This window comes from Chroicocephalus ridibundus, chromosome 6 (assembly GCF_963924245.1).
Source record: "Chroicocephalus ridibundus chromosome 6, bChrRid1.1, whole genome shotgun sequence".
Lineage (NCBI taxonomy): Eukaryota > Metazoa > Chordata > Aves > Charadriiformes > Laridae > Chroicocephalus > Chroicocephalus ridibundus.
In genome coordinates this window covers 2941598-2956318 of record NC_086289.1, presented here as the reverse complement: position 1 = coordinate 2956318, position 14721 = coordinate 2941598, and the positions used below count along the sequence as shown (strand labels likewise).

The 14721-nt window shown below is 42.3% G+C and overlaps 1 protein-coding gene across 2 annotated transcripts in view; it reads left to right on the top strand.

Moving 5' to 3' along the window:
* DOCK1 (dedicator of cytokinesis 1) overlaps nucleotides 1–13624 on the top strand; it is a 323879-nt gene extending 310255 nt beyond the window's left edge. For both annotated transcript variants that reach the window (XM_063338334.1, XM_063338333.1), the window contains exons 51-52: nucleotides 1870–2015; nucleotides 12385–13624. In XM_063338334.1, coding sequence (XP_063194404.1) covers nucleotides 1870–2015; nucleotides 12385–12480 — 242 coding nt within the window. In that variant the 3' untranslated portion in view covers nucleotides 12481–13624. The remainder of the gene's footprint in view (nucleotides 1–1869; nucleotides 2016–12384) is intronic.
* The last annotated feature ends 1097 nt before the right edge of the window (nucleotides 13625–14721 follow it).

Sequence of the window (14721 nt, the reverse complement as noted above, 5' to 3'; positions counted from 1 at the left end):
AGATACTGTAATGTCATGTAAGATACATAGATTAAGTGTTTGGGGTGTTAAATTGGCTTTATCTTTGGGTAATAGTGAGTTATTATTCTCAGTTTCCACCCAAGGAATGCATATAGTGGGACCTAAACCCAGGCACTGCTTACAGTAAATACTGAAAGAAGGTTTCCCTCTCTGAAGCAGGATTGAAGGTTCTGCTGAAGTTCTAGCTAAAGCTACAACTCTAAAGAAAATGCCATTTTTCCAGAATTACCCTAAACTGCATGGAAAAAACCAAATACAAATACAGATGGATGTATAGATGTATAGATGGATGGATGGATGGATGGATGGATGGATGGATGGATGGATGGATGGATGTGTAGTTGTGGATGAGATGTGTAGGATGTATGTCAAGAAACTCTTTTGTGAGGTGTACAGTCTCAAATGCCCATGATCTATAGGTATACAGCATGGCCGGAAAATCCATACAAAATGAACAGGGAAGTTCATTTGCAGCATCAATATTTAGTTACAAATGCATGACATTGTTTTCCAGTTACATGTTTAATGACATGAGCTTGACAGAAGTAGATTCTGATGCAGATATTTAAAGGAAAGTATTACGAATATTTGGGGAATGGAGAAATCCTGTATGTGTGGAAAAGGAAGGATGAAAAACAGGAGCAATGTGATGAGAAGTTCAGGTCTTAGAGGGCAAACAACACTTTTCAGTCTGATGTAGAAGGAAAACACTAAAAATTTGAAGTCCCAGGATGGAAAATATTCTTCTTCCTGGCAGAGTTGAAAGTTCAAGTGAAAGGATGAAGAGTAAAATTACAGTTTTCAGTGATAAATCAATACAGCCACCTTAGAGTTAAATTGTGTTAGTGAGAGGCCATTTTAGAGAACAATAAAAGAGCGCTTTTTGTAAGATATTGATAGGAACCTTGCAATAAAAATATCTGCATAAACGAGTCCTCCACTTGTTTCACAAATCACCCCAGTAAAATAAAAATAACCTTTTTTCATTTCCTAAATGACAACACTTCCCTAATTTATCAAAAATAAATTAAGTGTCTTATCTCGTAGAGCTCACGGTGGGTTTTGCCTGTGTTAAAATGACTGAATTACCCTGAAATGCACCGTGGGTGGATTTCTACACAAAAACCTATGTATCACTCAGGCCTCAATAAACTTTATTGTCCCTCAGGCTATTCGCCTTTACAGCACGTACCTGCCAGGATTTATCTGCTAAGAAAAGGGAACTTTCTACCCAGCAAACAGTAATAATAAATGTGTTGTACTTTCTCTTGTGTGATTTTATTTACTCAACAACTAATGACTGCTCGTTTATTATAGTTAGCCGGCGTTTGAATTTTTTTGAGAGAGATGTAGTTAATTATAGGCTTCCATTTGTGCATTTTATTAACATCGGGCTTTTATTTTACTGATGGAAAGTAAATAAAGCTCAGCTCGTTTATATTTTCTTACTGCACTTACCAAAACTTCTGTTGTGTGCAAGGGTGTAAATGCAGAGCTTATAGCTGAGAGAATTATATTTGCTGAACTGTGAATATTTTGGCATGGAATCTGAAGTAAAAATTATTTTCTATTAAAAAGAGGGGATCATTCAAGAATTTTGAGCGTATCCTAAAAACTTGCCCAGTGTGACTCCACAGTGCATACTTCCCGTCGATGCGGGGGCTGGTTCATTTGTTCTACTTTCCCTCATTAGATGAGCTGCAGATAATTACAGAGGCGGTGAAGACCAGACAAAGATACCACGTGTGCAGTGTTATCGCAGTATCAATGCCGTAAGAATCGACACGGTCGGCATCTTTGGATTCGATGCAGTTATTGGAGAAGTTAACTCGGTGTTGATTTTTACAGATCTGGAGCTGAATGGGATGTCCAGCTCCGACATCTCCGACGTTCCTCCTCCTCTGCCTCTCAAAGGAAGCATGGCCGATTATGGGAACCTCATGGAAAGTCAAGACTTGATCAGCCCGACGACCTCCCCCCCTGCCCATCAAAGGGTGAGTCCCAGAGCGGATGAGCATTTTATGCAATTTTCTTTTGCTTTTGTACTTTGAACAATCCACAGCAAGATGTGATCTTGCTCGTGGGCGTGCCAGCAGATCCTGAAATTTCTGCCGTTGCAAACAAGGGTCTGGAGTATGAGGGAACGGCATTGCTGGCGAGGAGCAACCTGAAGGGAGGTTGGACTCATTCTGGTGGAGAAGACCAAGCAAAATGTTGTTAGCTGTGTTGGTGACGGAGCTAAAACCGGCAGGATGTAGTCTCAGCAAATTAGATTTAATAGCCTTTCAATCCTGTCTCAGGAACGGAAATAAAATATGTATACCTGACATCTTTCCGTTCTGGAGCTCCGGTCTGCCGGCATTCAATCGCCACTTGTTTCCTAGAGGCAAACACACGTGCCCCCTTTGAGGGAAGGAGCTCAGAAACACTCTTCATCATCAACAGGATTTTCAGCTTTCTGAAGAAAATACACTTTTTCAACTTTGTTTCCTGTATCCTGGAAGCTTTTAAAAATAATTTGGTCCTTTTCTTTCAAACAGCACTTTTGAGAAGGAGCATTTATTTCCTTTTTGAAGAAAAAAAAAATATGTTTAAAGAGGTTTTCTTTTCTTTGACTCCGAAATGTGTAACTTTGGCCAAGCTGTTACTTTGTGGAGAAATTCGCAGCGGTAACGATTCTTTTTTGTTTGCAGAGGTATCTTCCAGGATTTCTCAGAAGTTCATCGTTCAAACGAAATTCTGTTGATTAATTTGCTTTTCAGTAAATTCCATGGTTAGAGAAAGCATTTTTTATCTCAGCAAGAAAGAGTCAGGCAGGAATTTAGTTTTATCTCTGGGAATAGTCTTGTTTAATGCAGGCGATCACAGTGCGCAACAGTACACAATTCTGGCTTTTTCCATGGTTGCAATTGTAGCTGTGTTGTTGCAGGAATTTAGTATTTTCAGGCTAAATGGGGAAAAAAAATAGATATAGAAGTAACTTCAGGAATGTGAGTAGTGTTAATCAAAACACATTATATGCATATATTGAAAAAATCTCTATTCCCATCATCTCTTCCATAGTTCTTCCCCACGTCTGGATGGTTTTAGTAAATATTTTCTCTAAATTTTTTTGTGAAACTCTTTTCCTCTAATTTCCGTCGAAGTATACTAAGCTCTTACCTATTTCCCTGGCTCCTCTCTCAGGGGCCAGCTCCCGCTTGACCTGAATACAGACCTCTAAGTGGAAAATTACAGGCTGTACAGAAGGGCTGCCGGGAGTTTTGTCTAAGGAATCCACCTTCATGAAGAAACCTGAGAAATTCAAATTAGCTTTCAAATTTCTTGAACTCCTTCCTGTATGAGCTCCAGAGCACTAAATTCCTTGTTTTTATATATATACTGTAAGTTTTAGGTCATGGTGGTAGCTCAGGATTGTTACCGTGAGTTCAATTTTTAGCTAAAAAGCACTAATTGGGAATAAAAATCCCAATAGCCATCTTTTACCATTCCTTGTGAGGCTGTTTGAAGGGGTATCCACTCAGTGGAGAAATGCTAGATATTTTCTGTCCTCCTAGCAAATGCCACCGTGCTGCGATGGCCATGAAGAGGACTCAGGTTCCAGCCTAAGTCTCGTTGCTATTGAAGATGTGACCTCGCGCGGCTCCTCTGCCTGTCAGGAGCAGGGTTTCTGCATCGTTAAGTGGAAGTTCATAAAAATAGTAGCAATATGCTCCCTTGTTTTTTTGCAAAGTTTTATTCCGGTCTTAATATTTTTTCCTCTTTTCAGACTTCACTGCTCAGACTAATTTTTTAAAAAAAATATATTTTCAGTTGTAGAAATGGGCCCCATTGTTCAACATTGACTATTGAAGGAGCTCAGGGTTTAAGGAGACCTTAGAGATGCAATCAAATATAATAAAAATTTTCTTCAGCATTGTATTTTTGTAAACTTTCCAAGATACGGGAATATAGTTTCAAAGTCTGAAAAATGGATCTAAAGCAGGTTTGTCACAAAGCCCCCTGTATTAGTCTTAAAATTAATTTTAGGAAAGGCTTCTAGTCTTATAACAATCACTCTGCACATTTATTTCATCAGGCTTGTAGGAAGGAAGCTGTTAAAGAACATAAAGAAAATGAGCAGTGCTGGGCATGAAAGATCAGATGGGTAAATTCTTATTACTGCTGTGATTAAATCCCACTCCACAGTTTTTAATGCCTTGTGTTTCATGGGTCAAATAGCTACATACTTCATAACTTTATAATTCTCTGCCTAGTAAACTGGTCATCTTTTAAATTACACGTGCTTTGTATCAGTGAAGAAGAGTCAGTAAAAAATATTATAGATAATCTTATCTTAGTAGCTTTCATACTGTTAATGTCTCCTTCTATAAGAAATTACTACATGGTTCACTCTGGTTGTCTTGCAGTTATGAAAACCAAAAAAAACCGCGCTGTAGTGAACTGAAAAGCATGCAGTGAAAAATGCATCAGGAAATACTTCAAACTGCAGGCAATAGTGTCATTCAGTGTCTGAGACAGTAGTCTTAGATTATTTGGAGTCGACTGTTAACTTGGTCTACCTTAAGTCTTTTATCCAAGCGATCATCTAATTATGATTTTCGGATTGTCCTCTCATTCCTTGTTAACTGCGATACCCTTATATATATTTTCTTGCACTGTATGATTTGTTCTGCTAAAAATGTTTTTAATAATATATGGGAACATAAAAAAAGAAGTCTACGACTCCTGCAAGGATTATTATTACATCAAGGGATTCCTTTAGGCACTTCTCATTCTTTATGGGTTCACCCGTACCCTTGCATACAAATCAACTGCCTGCTTAGTATTCAAAGCAAGAAGGGAAACTCAAGGAAAATAGACAAAGGAGCACTTAGATTTATAATATCGGCCATAACACTTAGTGAGCATCAGATAATGGTTTGGATGAGATGATCTCGATCAATCTGGCGTAGATGGAGAACTTGGCAAGGAAGGATAGAGGTGCATAATCATAGAATGGTTTGGGTTGGAAGAGACCTTAAAGCTCATCCACTGCCACCCCCTGCCCTGGCCAGGGACACCTCCCACCAGCCCAGGTTGCTCCAAGCCCCGTCCAACCTGGCCTTGAACCCCTCCAGGGATGGGGCAGCCACAGCTGCTCTGGGCAACCTGGGCCAGGGGCTCACCACCCTCACAGCAAACAATTTCTTCCTCACATCTCATCTCAATCTCCCCTCTTCCAGTTTAAAACCATTCCCCCTCATCCTATCACTACATGCTCTTGTAAAAAGTCCCCCTCCAGCTTTCCCGTAGCCCCCTTCAGATAATGGAAGGCCACAATAAGGTCTTCCCGGAGCCTTCTCTTCTCCAGGCTGGACACCCCCAACTCTCTCAGCCTGTCCTCACAGCAGAGGGCCTCCAGCCATCAGATCACCTTCGTGGCCTCCTCTGGCCCTGCTCCAACAGGTCCATGTCCTTCTTGTGCTGAGGAGTCCAAAGCTTGACACAGCACTGCAGGGGGTTCTCAGGAGAGTCGAGGAGAGGGGCAGAATCACCTCCCTCACCCTGCTGGCCACGCTTCTGGCCATGCTGGACCAGGATGGTCTCGTGTGTCTAACAGCGACGGCGCTTATTTTGACTCTCTGGGATCCTGTTGCAGGAGGAGTTACTCAGACTGGTTATTTGGATGCAACGGAAGTGTTTACACAGAAGGAATAATCCAGGGGATTTTTCATGTGTTGCGATGCATATACTGCAGTGCTGATCATTATCTCTTATGTTGGCCACAGTGAGCAAAAAATGACCTTAAAGGCCAAATGTGCTGTACTCGTGGACAGCTGGAAACCCGGCTGAAACTAAGGAGGCAGCAGGTGATTAGGGAGCACTACTTCAGGGTTCGCAATTGTTCCTTCTGACGTTATTTCTCAGGAGAAATTCCTCCCCAAAGTGCCTTACGCGGCCCCCTGGCTCCATCCCCACGAGCTGGGGCTGAAGCCTCTGAGCATTGTGGTGCCACCTCCCCAGGACCCCCACCGCTGGTTTGGTGGCCCAAGGCTTGCTGTGAGCTCGCTTACTGCGGCAGCAGGAGGGCAGTCGTTAGCAACATTATCTCATGGAGATGTTGGAAAAAGGGAAATTAGAAAAAGTATATTATTAATCCATTATGTTGAATTAGAAAGTTGACTTTGTGGGCTGCATTTGCTCACAAATGGAAATAAATGTCTCCTCTTCTGTCTGATCCTCCGGATTTTTAAAAACAGGCTCTCTGACCCAAGGCTTTCCATGATGCATAGAAGTGTATAATGTGCCCCAAAAAAAAAATATATTAGGTTTTATTTACCATCTGATCATTCTTTTTGCCTGCTGGAGGTGGGAGGCATCTCAAACCCTTCCTCCAGTGCAGTCTCCACCACCTCCCACCTCGGCTGGGCTGGGCTTTGACGGGTTAAGCTTTTGCCAAGCAAAGAGTTTCTAAAAAGCTCACAGTCGCTTTTTAATAAGTCTCAAAATCAATGGACTGCCACTGCTTATTACAGGATTTTGAGTGAAAAATGTGTTCTTCTGCTGTCTGCCCGGAGATATAGAGCCCGTGATGCGTCCCTGAGCAGCACCCTTGATTTCGTTTGGGAAAGGGCTGTGTCGCTGCCCTCAGCGCGGCACGGGATCGAGCGCCGGGTTTTGCTCTGCCCGATTGGAAGTGCATTTTTTTATCGCTCTCGCAGGGCCCAGACCTTCAGTAAGAAATACAGTTTCGGGCTGGAGTCTAAACCTAATTCTGAGGGTATTGCTCATAACTCTTGGGGTCTGCTTGTGTACGGACCGGAGCAGAAATACCATGCTTTTGAAAATCGACTTAGCCAGCGCGCTCTGAAATACTAATAGCCTCTGCATGCAGAAATGTGGTTCGACAGAGGGAAAATCACATTAGCCGTACATTAACACAGCTGGCACGCACCAGGAGCAAAGCCCTCCCCGCATGAGGGGTGCAGACCTCTGCGAGGTCCGGTTCTGCCCCGCATCTGCTGCTGTCTCCCTCACGGGAGCATCCTCCAAGGGAACGTCCCACCGCCGCCCCAGCTGGAGTCCTGCCAAAAAAAAATGTGGGGAAAATCTGAGATACCGATTCGGAGCAATTCAGTGTTGCCCGTTTTGAGGGATCTTTCACCAAGGCCAGGTTGGACGCGGCTTTGAGCTACCTGGTCTTGTGGAAGATGTCCCTGCCCAGGGCAGGGGATTGGAACTAGATGATCTTTAAGGTCCCTTCCACCTTTAACCATGATTCTGTGATTCCTGTTGCCCAAGGAGGAGTGCTTAGCACTCGGGGATGGGAGCACACTCTGCAGGAGGATTCAGAAAATTACTTTCTCTTATCAAAGTATGCTCCAGCAAGGGCAGCTAATGGCCGGGACACAAAGTCAAATGCAGCTCTAGTAGATGAAGTATGACAGCAGAGTTTAAGCAGTCATTTTCCATGGGTTACCTGCAGTATTTGCCACATAACTTTGCTCCCTGGGTCAAACAGCCAATTAGCTTAAACTGTCTATAATTTGATTCAAATTAGCGGAGTTGGGTTGATCTCTCCACTGGCGCATTATCGCTCTTTCAGAATGGGAGCATTTTTCCTCCAAGACCTCACATGATGTGTTATTTTTCATTGCGGCTGTTAAACAAGCGAGTTGCTGCTTGTCAGGCGACTCGGCTCCGTGCTAAAAACAACGGTGTAAGCGAGAAGGAGCAACTCAGAGCTCAGCGTTCAGAAGGGTTTGCACAGTCCTGTGTAGCTGCTCGCCTGTATACGTCTCATTTCTGCTGCTTCTGACCTAAATAGATCTGTTAATCCTTTAAACTAAAGCGGTTGTGATTGGATCTCCATAGCTTGTCATGTTGATGACCATTTAATTTCAAAGAAAAATAGTTACACGGGAAGAAATCCCTTACAGTGTCACAAGGACCATTTTTGGGAATCAAATTTTATTTGTTGGGTTTTTTAATAGTATTTTCTGATTAAAAAAACCCGTTCCCATATCTTATTTTTCTTCTTCACAGAGTAAAAAAAAAATACTTTTTTTTCATCTTCTTTAATTGATTTTTTATTGCATCCTGAACATGTATAGAGTAGTGTATTTTAGTATTTTATATCTCTAAGAGAATGGAGACAAATGTTTTTAAGCCTGATTCTTTTCTGTATCAGGAACAAAAAAACAAACAAATGGGAGCAATTTCATGTTTGAAGCAGAAGGAACAGATTGCTTCTGTGTTGCAGATGTGCCTTTTACATAAGGTTTCTGCTTCCCCTGAGGTACCCGTGAGTCAAGGATTCTGCCCAAAATAGGTTTGAATGTGAACCAGCAGTCTCTATCATTATGTCAGAAAGTAGAAACAGGCTTCAGGATTCGGCAGGTTCACAATTAACCACTGAAATACAAATGCGAACGCTGCAAAGCAGTTCTTAATTAAATGTAAAGTCAAGGGAAACTCTGTTTTGTATTTCAAAGTTTCGAAGGGGAAGCGCAGCAAAATGAGCTTCTGAGCCTAATAATGATTTTTTGAGCGTGATATTAAAGGGAGAGAGAAAGTGGGCTTGAATTTCTTCCTGTGCTGGAATAAAAGGGAGCGTGTCTGGGCCCTGGGAGTGATGGCTGGGTTTGGAGTCGCACCAGTTCCATATTGGCACGTTTTGTCGTGCTGATTTCTCAATAACGTTGCCCTGACGAGCATTACATGTCCTACTTAATATATTCATTGGTAGCTTATTATATAAATGAACATGTACTAAATTTATCCGACTTTCTAATGGAAATTGTAAATTCAATTATAATAATTACCTACCTATCTCTGTTATTTCTTTCTGCCTAATTTGCTTGCAGAATCTAAGCTCTGGTAGGTTTTGCGCTTGTTATTTATAGCATATATATTTAGCTTACTCTCATTGTATTTGCATTGTATCTGCTCTTCAGAAGCAGGTTTTCAGGGATAATTTGATTGTTCTCTGATCAATATGAAGGGCTCATTTGTTTGAGAAATGCCTTTGATCTAATTGAACTGAGAAATATTGCCAATATACTGTTATTTAAATTCAAAATGGATTTTTACAAATGATGCTATCAACAGAGTTAGTTTTTTCTAGTGATAAATATGAAGTTAAAGATATCACCTGAGAGCAAAGCACTGAGGAAATGTTTATGTTTTGTAATGTATTTTAGAGGGGCACCTGGTTTATTCAGTTTCGAAATTAATGTCATCTCCGTGAGGAGTTCCTGCATGTTGTACGCTGATGTTCTGCAGACCACCAGCATGTCCCAGAGTTTGCCCAGAGCCCCAGCCTGGATACAGGACTGTAACTAAGCAGTTTTACGAAGATCTTGAAATCTGCAGGTTGCGATTGAATGTGTGAGGCCACATAACATTGACAGTCCAGCACTTACTCAGGTGCCTTAGTAGGGATTCAAGAGCTGACTTAACATACCAGGTTAAGGAGAGTATTTGGTCAGGTAGAGGAAAGGTTTAATGGTTCCCATTGTAATACTTACAGACAGATCAGCAGTGGCATTTTATTTAAAAAAAAAAACAAACACCAAAACAAAAAAAATAGCTTCAGTTTTGCACTTAGTAAAAGAAAATTCTTATTTTATCTGCTTTTCCTATTGGTCTGTTGAGTTGGTTTTCCGACTCGGAGATGACTGTGTCCCACTCTAAGTCAGGAATGCAAAGCGCAGGGGTTTGAGCCTGCTCTGGAAGATGAGATACCTTACCCCTGCCCAGCAGGGTCTGCTTGACGTGTGCATTTCAAGGAGCGTTCCCTTTCAAGACTCAAGCTTTTGAATGATTTGGTTATATCTGCAAATGAGTTAGGATAAACTTAACCAGCCAGTGAACTGAAGTCTTCGTGGCCAAATACGTTCAGTCCGGACCTCATAGGTGAGCAGGAGGCTTCCCCCGGCAGAGGGGATACAGCTTTCCACCTCCAGGCTCTTGCTCTTGGTCCGGGGTTTCTTATCCAGGAGCAGATTAAACCCAGTTGATTCCCAAGTTGGGAACAAGGCGTCCTGTAAGCAGGGAGGGAGGAGGGAGCTGAGAGGGTGGGTGGTGGTGGGTTGGTTCTTTGGACCAGCTGTGTGGGACAGTGGCAAAATGGAGAGACGAGCTCAGGGCTCGGCTTAACCAGTGACCGTTTGGGATCCCTGTGCGTTTGCCGGGGGGGAAAGCTGGGAGGAATGAGGAAAGCTGTAAAACAGATTGGGAAGTATTTCTTTCCAGGAAAAATATTCCAGCAAAAGTCCAGCCTTCCTGGCTCTGCCAGTATGCAGTCTTACATTTCGATTTAGTCTATGATTCGTTAGACTATCTGGTAAAAGCTCTGGATTTATAACTTCGTGGTGTCTTAAAAGCTGCTTTGAAGAGGACACACGGTTACCTTAAGGATACCTTTTCCCTTCTACTCTGATACACCTCTGAAAAGTGACCGTCCCCCTGTACTGTGCACTGGTGAGGCCCCACCTCGAGAGTTGTGTCCAGTTTTGGGCCCCTCACTTCAGGAAAGACACCGAGGGGCTGGAGTGTGTCCAGAGAAGGGCAACGGAGCTGGTGAGGGGTCTGGAGCACAAGTCCTGTGAGGAGCGGCTGAGGGAGCTGGGGGTGTTCAGCCTGGAGAAAAGGGGGCTGAGGGGAGACCTTCTCGCTCTCTACAGCTCCCTGAAAGGAGGGGGCAGCCAGGGGGGGTCGGGCTCTTCTCCCAAGGAACAGGTGATAGGACAAGAGAGAATGGCCTCGAGTTGCACCAGGGGAGGTTTAGACTGGATATTGGGAAAAATATCTTCCCTGAAAGGGTTGTCAAGCATTGGAAGAGGCTGCCCAGGGCAGTGGTGGAGTCACCATCCCTGGAGGGATTTAAAAGCCGGGTAGACATAGTGCTGAGGGACATGGTTTAGTGGTGGTTTTCACAGTGTTGGGTTAACGGTTGATGATCTTCCAACTTAGATGATTCTATGATTCTCTGAAAACTCGCAGTCCCTAGATTACAGCAGTGTTAGGAGGCTCCTGGGCTGCTTCTGCCTCGCGGCAGAGGAAAGTCCGAAATGTCTTGGCATCACCCTGAACCACACTTCTTTTTGGATAGCAGCTTCGGGTATCTCTTAAAAGGAACAGGCTTGTTTTGGACATACTTCCACGTGGTTTATCAGTTGCTTGTATACTAGTTTCTTACAGTGATTGAGAAATCATCAGTTATTTTGTCCAAGACATCAATAAAAGTTGGAATATGAGTATCAAGATTGCAAGTGCAGTATGTGTGAGGTAACACTAAGGCATTTCACATGTTTGAAGTGGTTTTGTTGCAGTGATGAAGGAAGTTGGGCAGAGTCGGTGTGTGTGTCGTAGGGTTTCCAGCATTAGCACCCGGAGCCAGCGGTGTGGGGTGGGCGAGGTGGGACGGGTGCGCCGGGACACCCCAAGCAGAAATGGAAAAGCATCATTATATGTGGAGGAAAACGAAAGGTGGTGGCTGGCTGAGCGCGGCAAGAATCTTAGGAAAAACCAAGATTTTCGGGTTTATGAGCATTTATGTGGTTTGACACTGCAGTACGGCCCCGGTGCAGCGATGGGAAAACTAACGGTTGTACAGCCAAAATGCTGTAGAAAAACGAAGTGTGTGAGCAAATTGCAGTGTTCTCAAGCTCTTTCTGCAACAGATTTTATCATATATATGATTGAGCATTATGGAAAAAAGTCTTAATTTCCATAATGACTTTTTTAATTTGTCCAATTAGCCGGTGAATCTAACCAAGGGTGCTCTTGTTCTGTTGTATGACATACAAAGTGGTTTAAAATATGTATATTTGAACAGTCTGGATTTCTGATTTGAATATTTTAATTATAACTGAAAGTGTAATAGTAAACTGCAAGGTACTTATCTCTTTAAACGGTTTCCTTTTTTGTTTTTTTTAATTATTTGTGTTCTAAATTTGAAAAATACAAAAATAATGGAAAAGCAATGAAGCTGTGGCTTCAACTTGGCTTTTAAGCTCTGTAGTGCATGGAGGCTTGAGGGCAATCGATACAGAGCAAGAAATCAATATCCTATCATGATATAAAGTGGGGAATGATAAACTTCTCCAGTGCTTTCCAAAGATTTTTCCTGAAATACCGAGCTAGTTAATTATGAAACTTTGAGAGATTTTTTTTCATTGTCAAAAGTCAGAGTTATATTTTAAGCTAATGGCCAAGAGCATTTGGTATTCAGAGTAGCAAACTCTGCGGAGAAGCTTTCCGGAGTCAGAGGGCTACAGACTCACCCGCTGTCTCTCGCAGGTATGTGTGAACCAGCGAATGCCGCAGAATTCCGTTCTTTGCTAACACCGTTTCTTCAAAATTGGTTTCTTCCAGCACCTGCCGCCTCCGCTGCCCAGCAAGACTCCCCCGCCTCCACCTCCAAAGACAACTCGGAAGCAAACGTCTGTTGACTCTGGGATTGTCCAGTGAAGAAGGAAGCGATTTTTCCAAAGATAAAGCTGTAACAATTCATTTACCTAAGTATTTTATGGTATATAATGTTTACCTCATTCAGGCGTGCAGTATCTAACATTTAGTGCAATGACTCTAACTCCGTAAGAAATCCATTTCTAGCTGTGTGTCGGAAACAACACTACGTCACCCCTCCTGCTGGGGTCATTCCCTCCCGTAACTTGAACGAAATCTGGATTTCTACTTGAGACCGGGAGGCGTTCATCAACTGACAGTACCCTCTTCCTAAACCTTCTCCCTGCTTCTTCCGAATAACTTCAGGCACATAGGTAGCTGTGGAGATTAAAATGAGAGTTGAATATTTTGTACCTAAAAGCATTTAGGTAGCTATTGGAGTTTAAAGTGAGCTGAGTGTTTTGTACCTAATCTCAGTGTATATAGGAACGGATGACGATATTCACATTGAATTCAGTGCACGTTGGAGTAGGCTCCACAGTTAGGAGAAGCTGCCGTAGGATTCCCCCAAAAAACGGTTCTGCCCAGGGCTAAAAATCAGACTTATTGTGAAATGTGCCTTCCCTTTAATTGTTCTGTGTTACAAATAAACTGATTGCTAATGGGCTTTGTAAAATCAGGCACTGGTGATCGGTCGTTTCCATTTTCATTCAGTTGGCCCTTCCTCTGGGCGTAAATCAGCGGGTAAAGCGAGGAAGGCTTTTAGCTGCCGATGGGCACCAGCGTGTAGGAAAAGAAACGGAGTAGGCAGATAGGAGAGCCCTGGTCATTCTGAACCTAGCGGCTGAGAGCAAGAATGGGAAGAGCTGCTTCTTTTCTTCTTTAATGTGTAATATTTCATGTGGATTAGGATGAACTGAACGGAATCACTTTGTCCTTGTGCCATCATTCTGTACAGCGTTTGTATATATGATGGTTTTTAGAATGTTTTAATTTTTATGGTGCCTGCTTTTCATGTAATAATGAATTAATGTACCTGCAAAGAATGCCTTACGTATTTTTAATTTCCTAATTGCTGAAAGTGTAAAAAGAAAAAAAAGGCAATTTTTTTCCAGATATTAGGCTCTGAGAAATATTGGACGATGATGGGGTGGGGTGTTGGGAGGGAGGAAGGAAACTAACTTTATACTCTAGCATTTTTTATTGTCATCGCTCTTTCGTTTTTTACTATCTACAGTCTTTTTACTCTTACGGTAGATTGTTTTTAAATATACCACTGACTCAAAAAATAAAATATTATTTTAAAAACTTGTCTATGAAAATGGATACATTTCCTTGGTATTTTTGGTCCTCATTGCAGAATTTCAGGAACTGTTGCACTCTCTATAGAGCTACGTGTAGACTTAATTTCTTTTTTTTCTGAACGGATTTGCGGGAGCCCGTGATAAAACTGCAGTGTTCCATAGTACGGGTGTGCTCCTTCCTGCATGTTTGTAGTGCTGAGACAAAACACACATCAGCACTAGAAACATCCAGCTTTTTATGCTGTCGGTATTCATAAGGGTGGCTTACTCATCTTTAAGTTATAAGTTACCTGTTGCTGAACATTGCAGAAAACCGATGAGTTCTAGGTAATATTTTCTACCTCAAGTAGCTGCTACCTGATGCGAGTAGCAGGCAGAAGCATGAGTTTACACAGCAGTAAAGCAAAAATGTTGTTACAAAGGCAGAAAGATTGTCCTTCTCATATTTAGTGGCTCAAATGGTCAATTATATATTCTCATGATTTTGCCTTAAACCATTGAGTCGCTTTGGATCAAATGAACCCACTTTTTCTTGCCGTGTGAGATAACAGCAGCTACCGGAGCGTCTCAGAATTTACTGTTTGATATTGTCCTACAATTCCCTATTTGCTTTATTATTAGTATAACCTCCATTCAAGAGGAACAAGCTGGGAAGGATTCTTAGCTCCCGTCGATCAGATATTCTTTCTGTAGACGGTCAATAACATATTACAACTTTAATTCTGTAAGCCTTTCATTTAATTGAAAATTGCTTTAGAGACTGCTCTTGTTACTGCGCGGGAGATTGTGCTGGGATGCTGGTGAGTTTTCCTCTTTTCTGTTCCATTTATTTTCTAAAGGATAGGAAGAGGCTTTCACGTGGACCTTTATCTGGATGCTTGTAACTTGTATTTCTGATAATGTGTTTGTTTTCACGCGTCCTTAGCAAATTCCTGTGCTCGTGCAAGTGTTATAATTTGGCCCTGCAAGACTCCTCAAACAAGAACTGTGCTTTCAAATT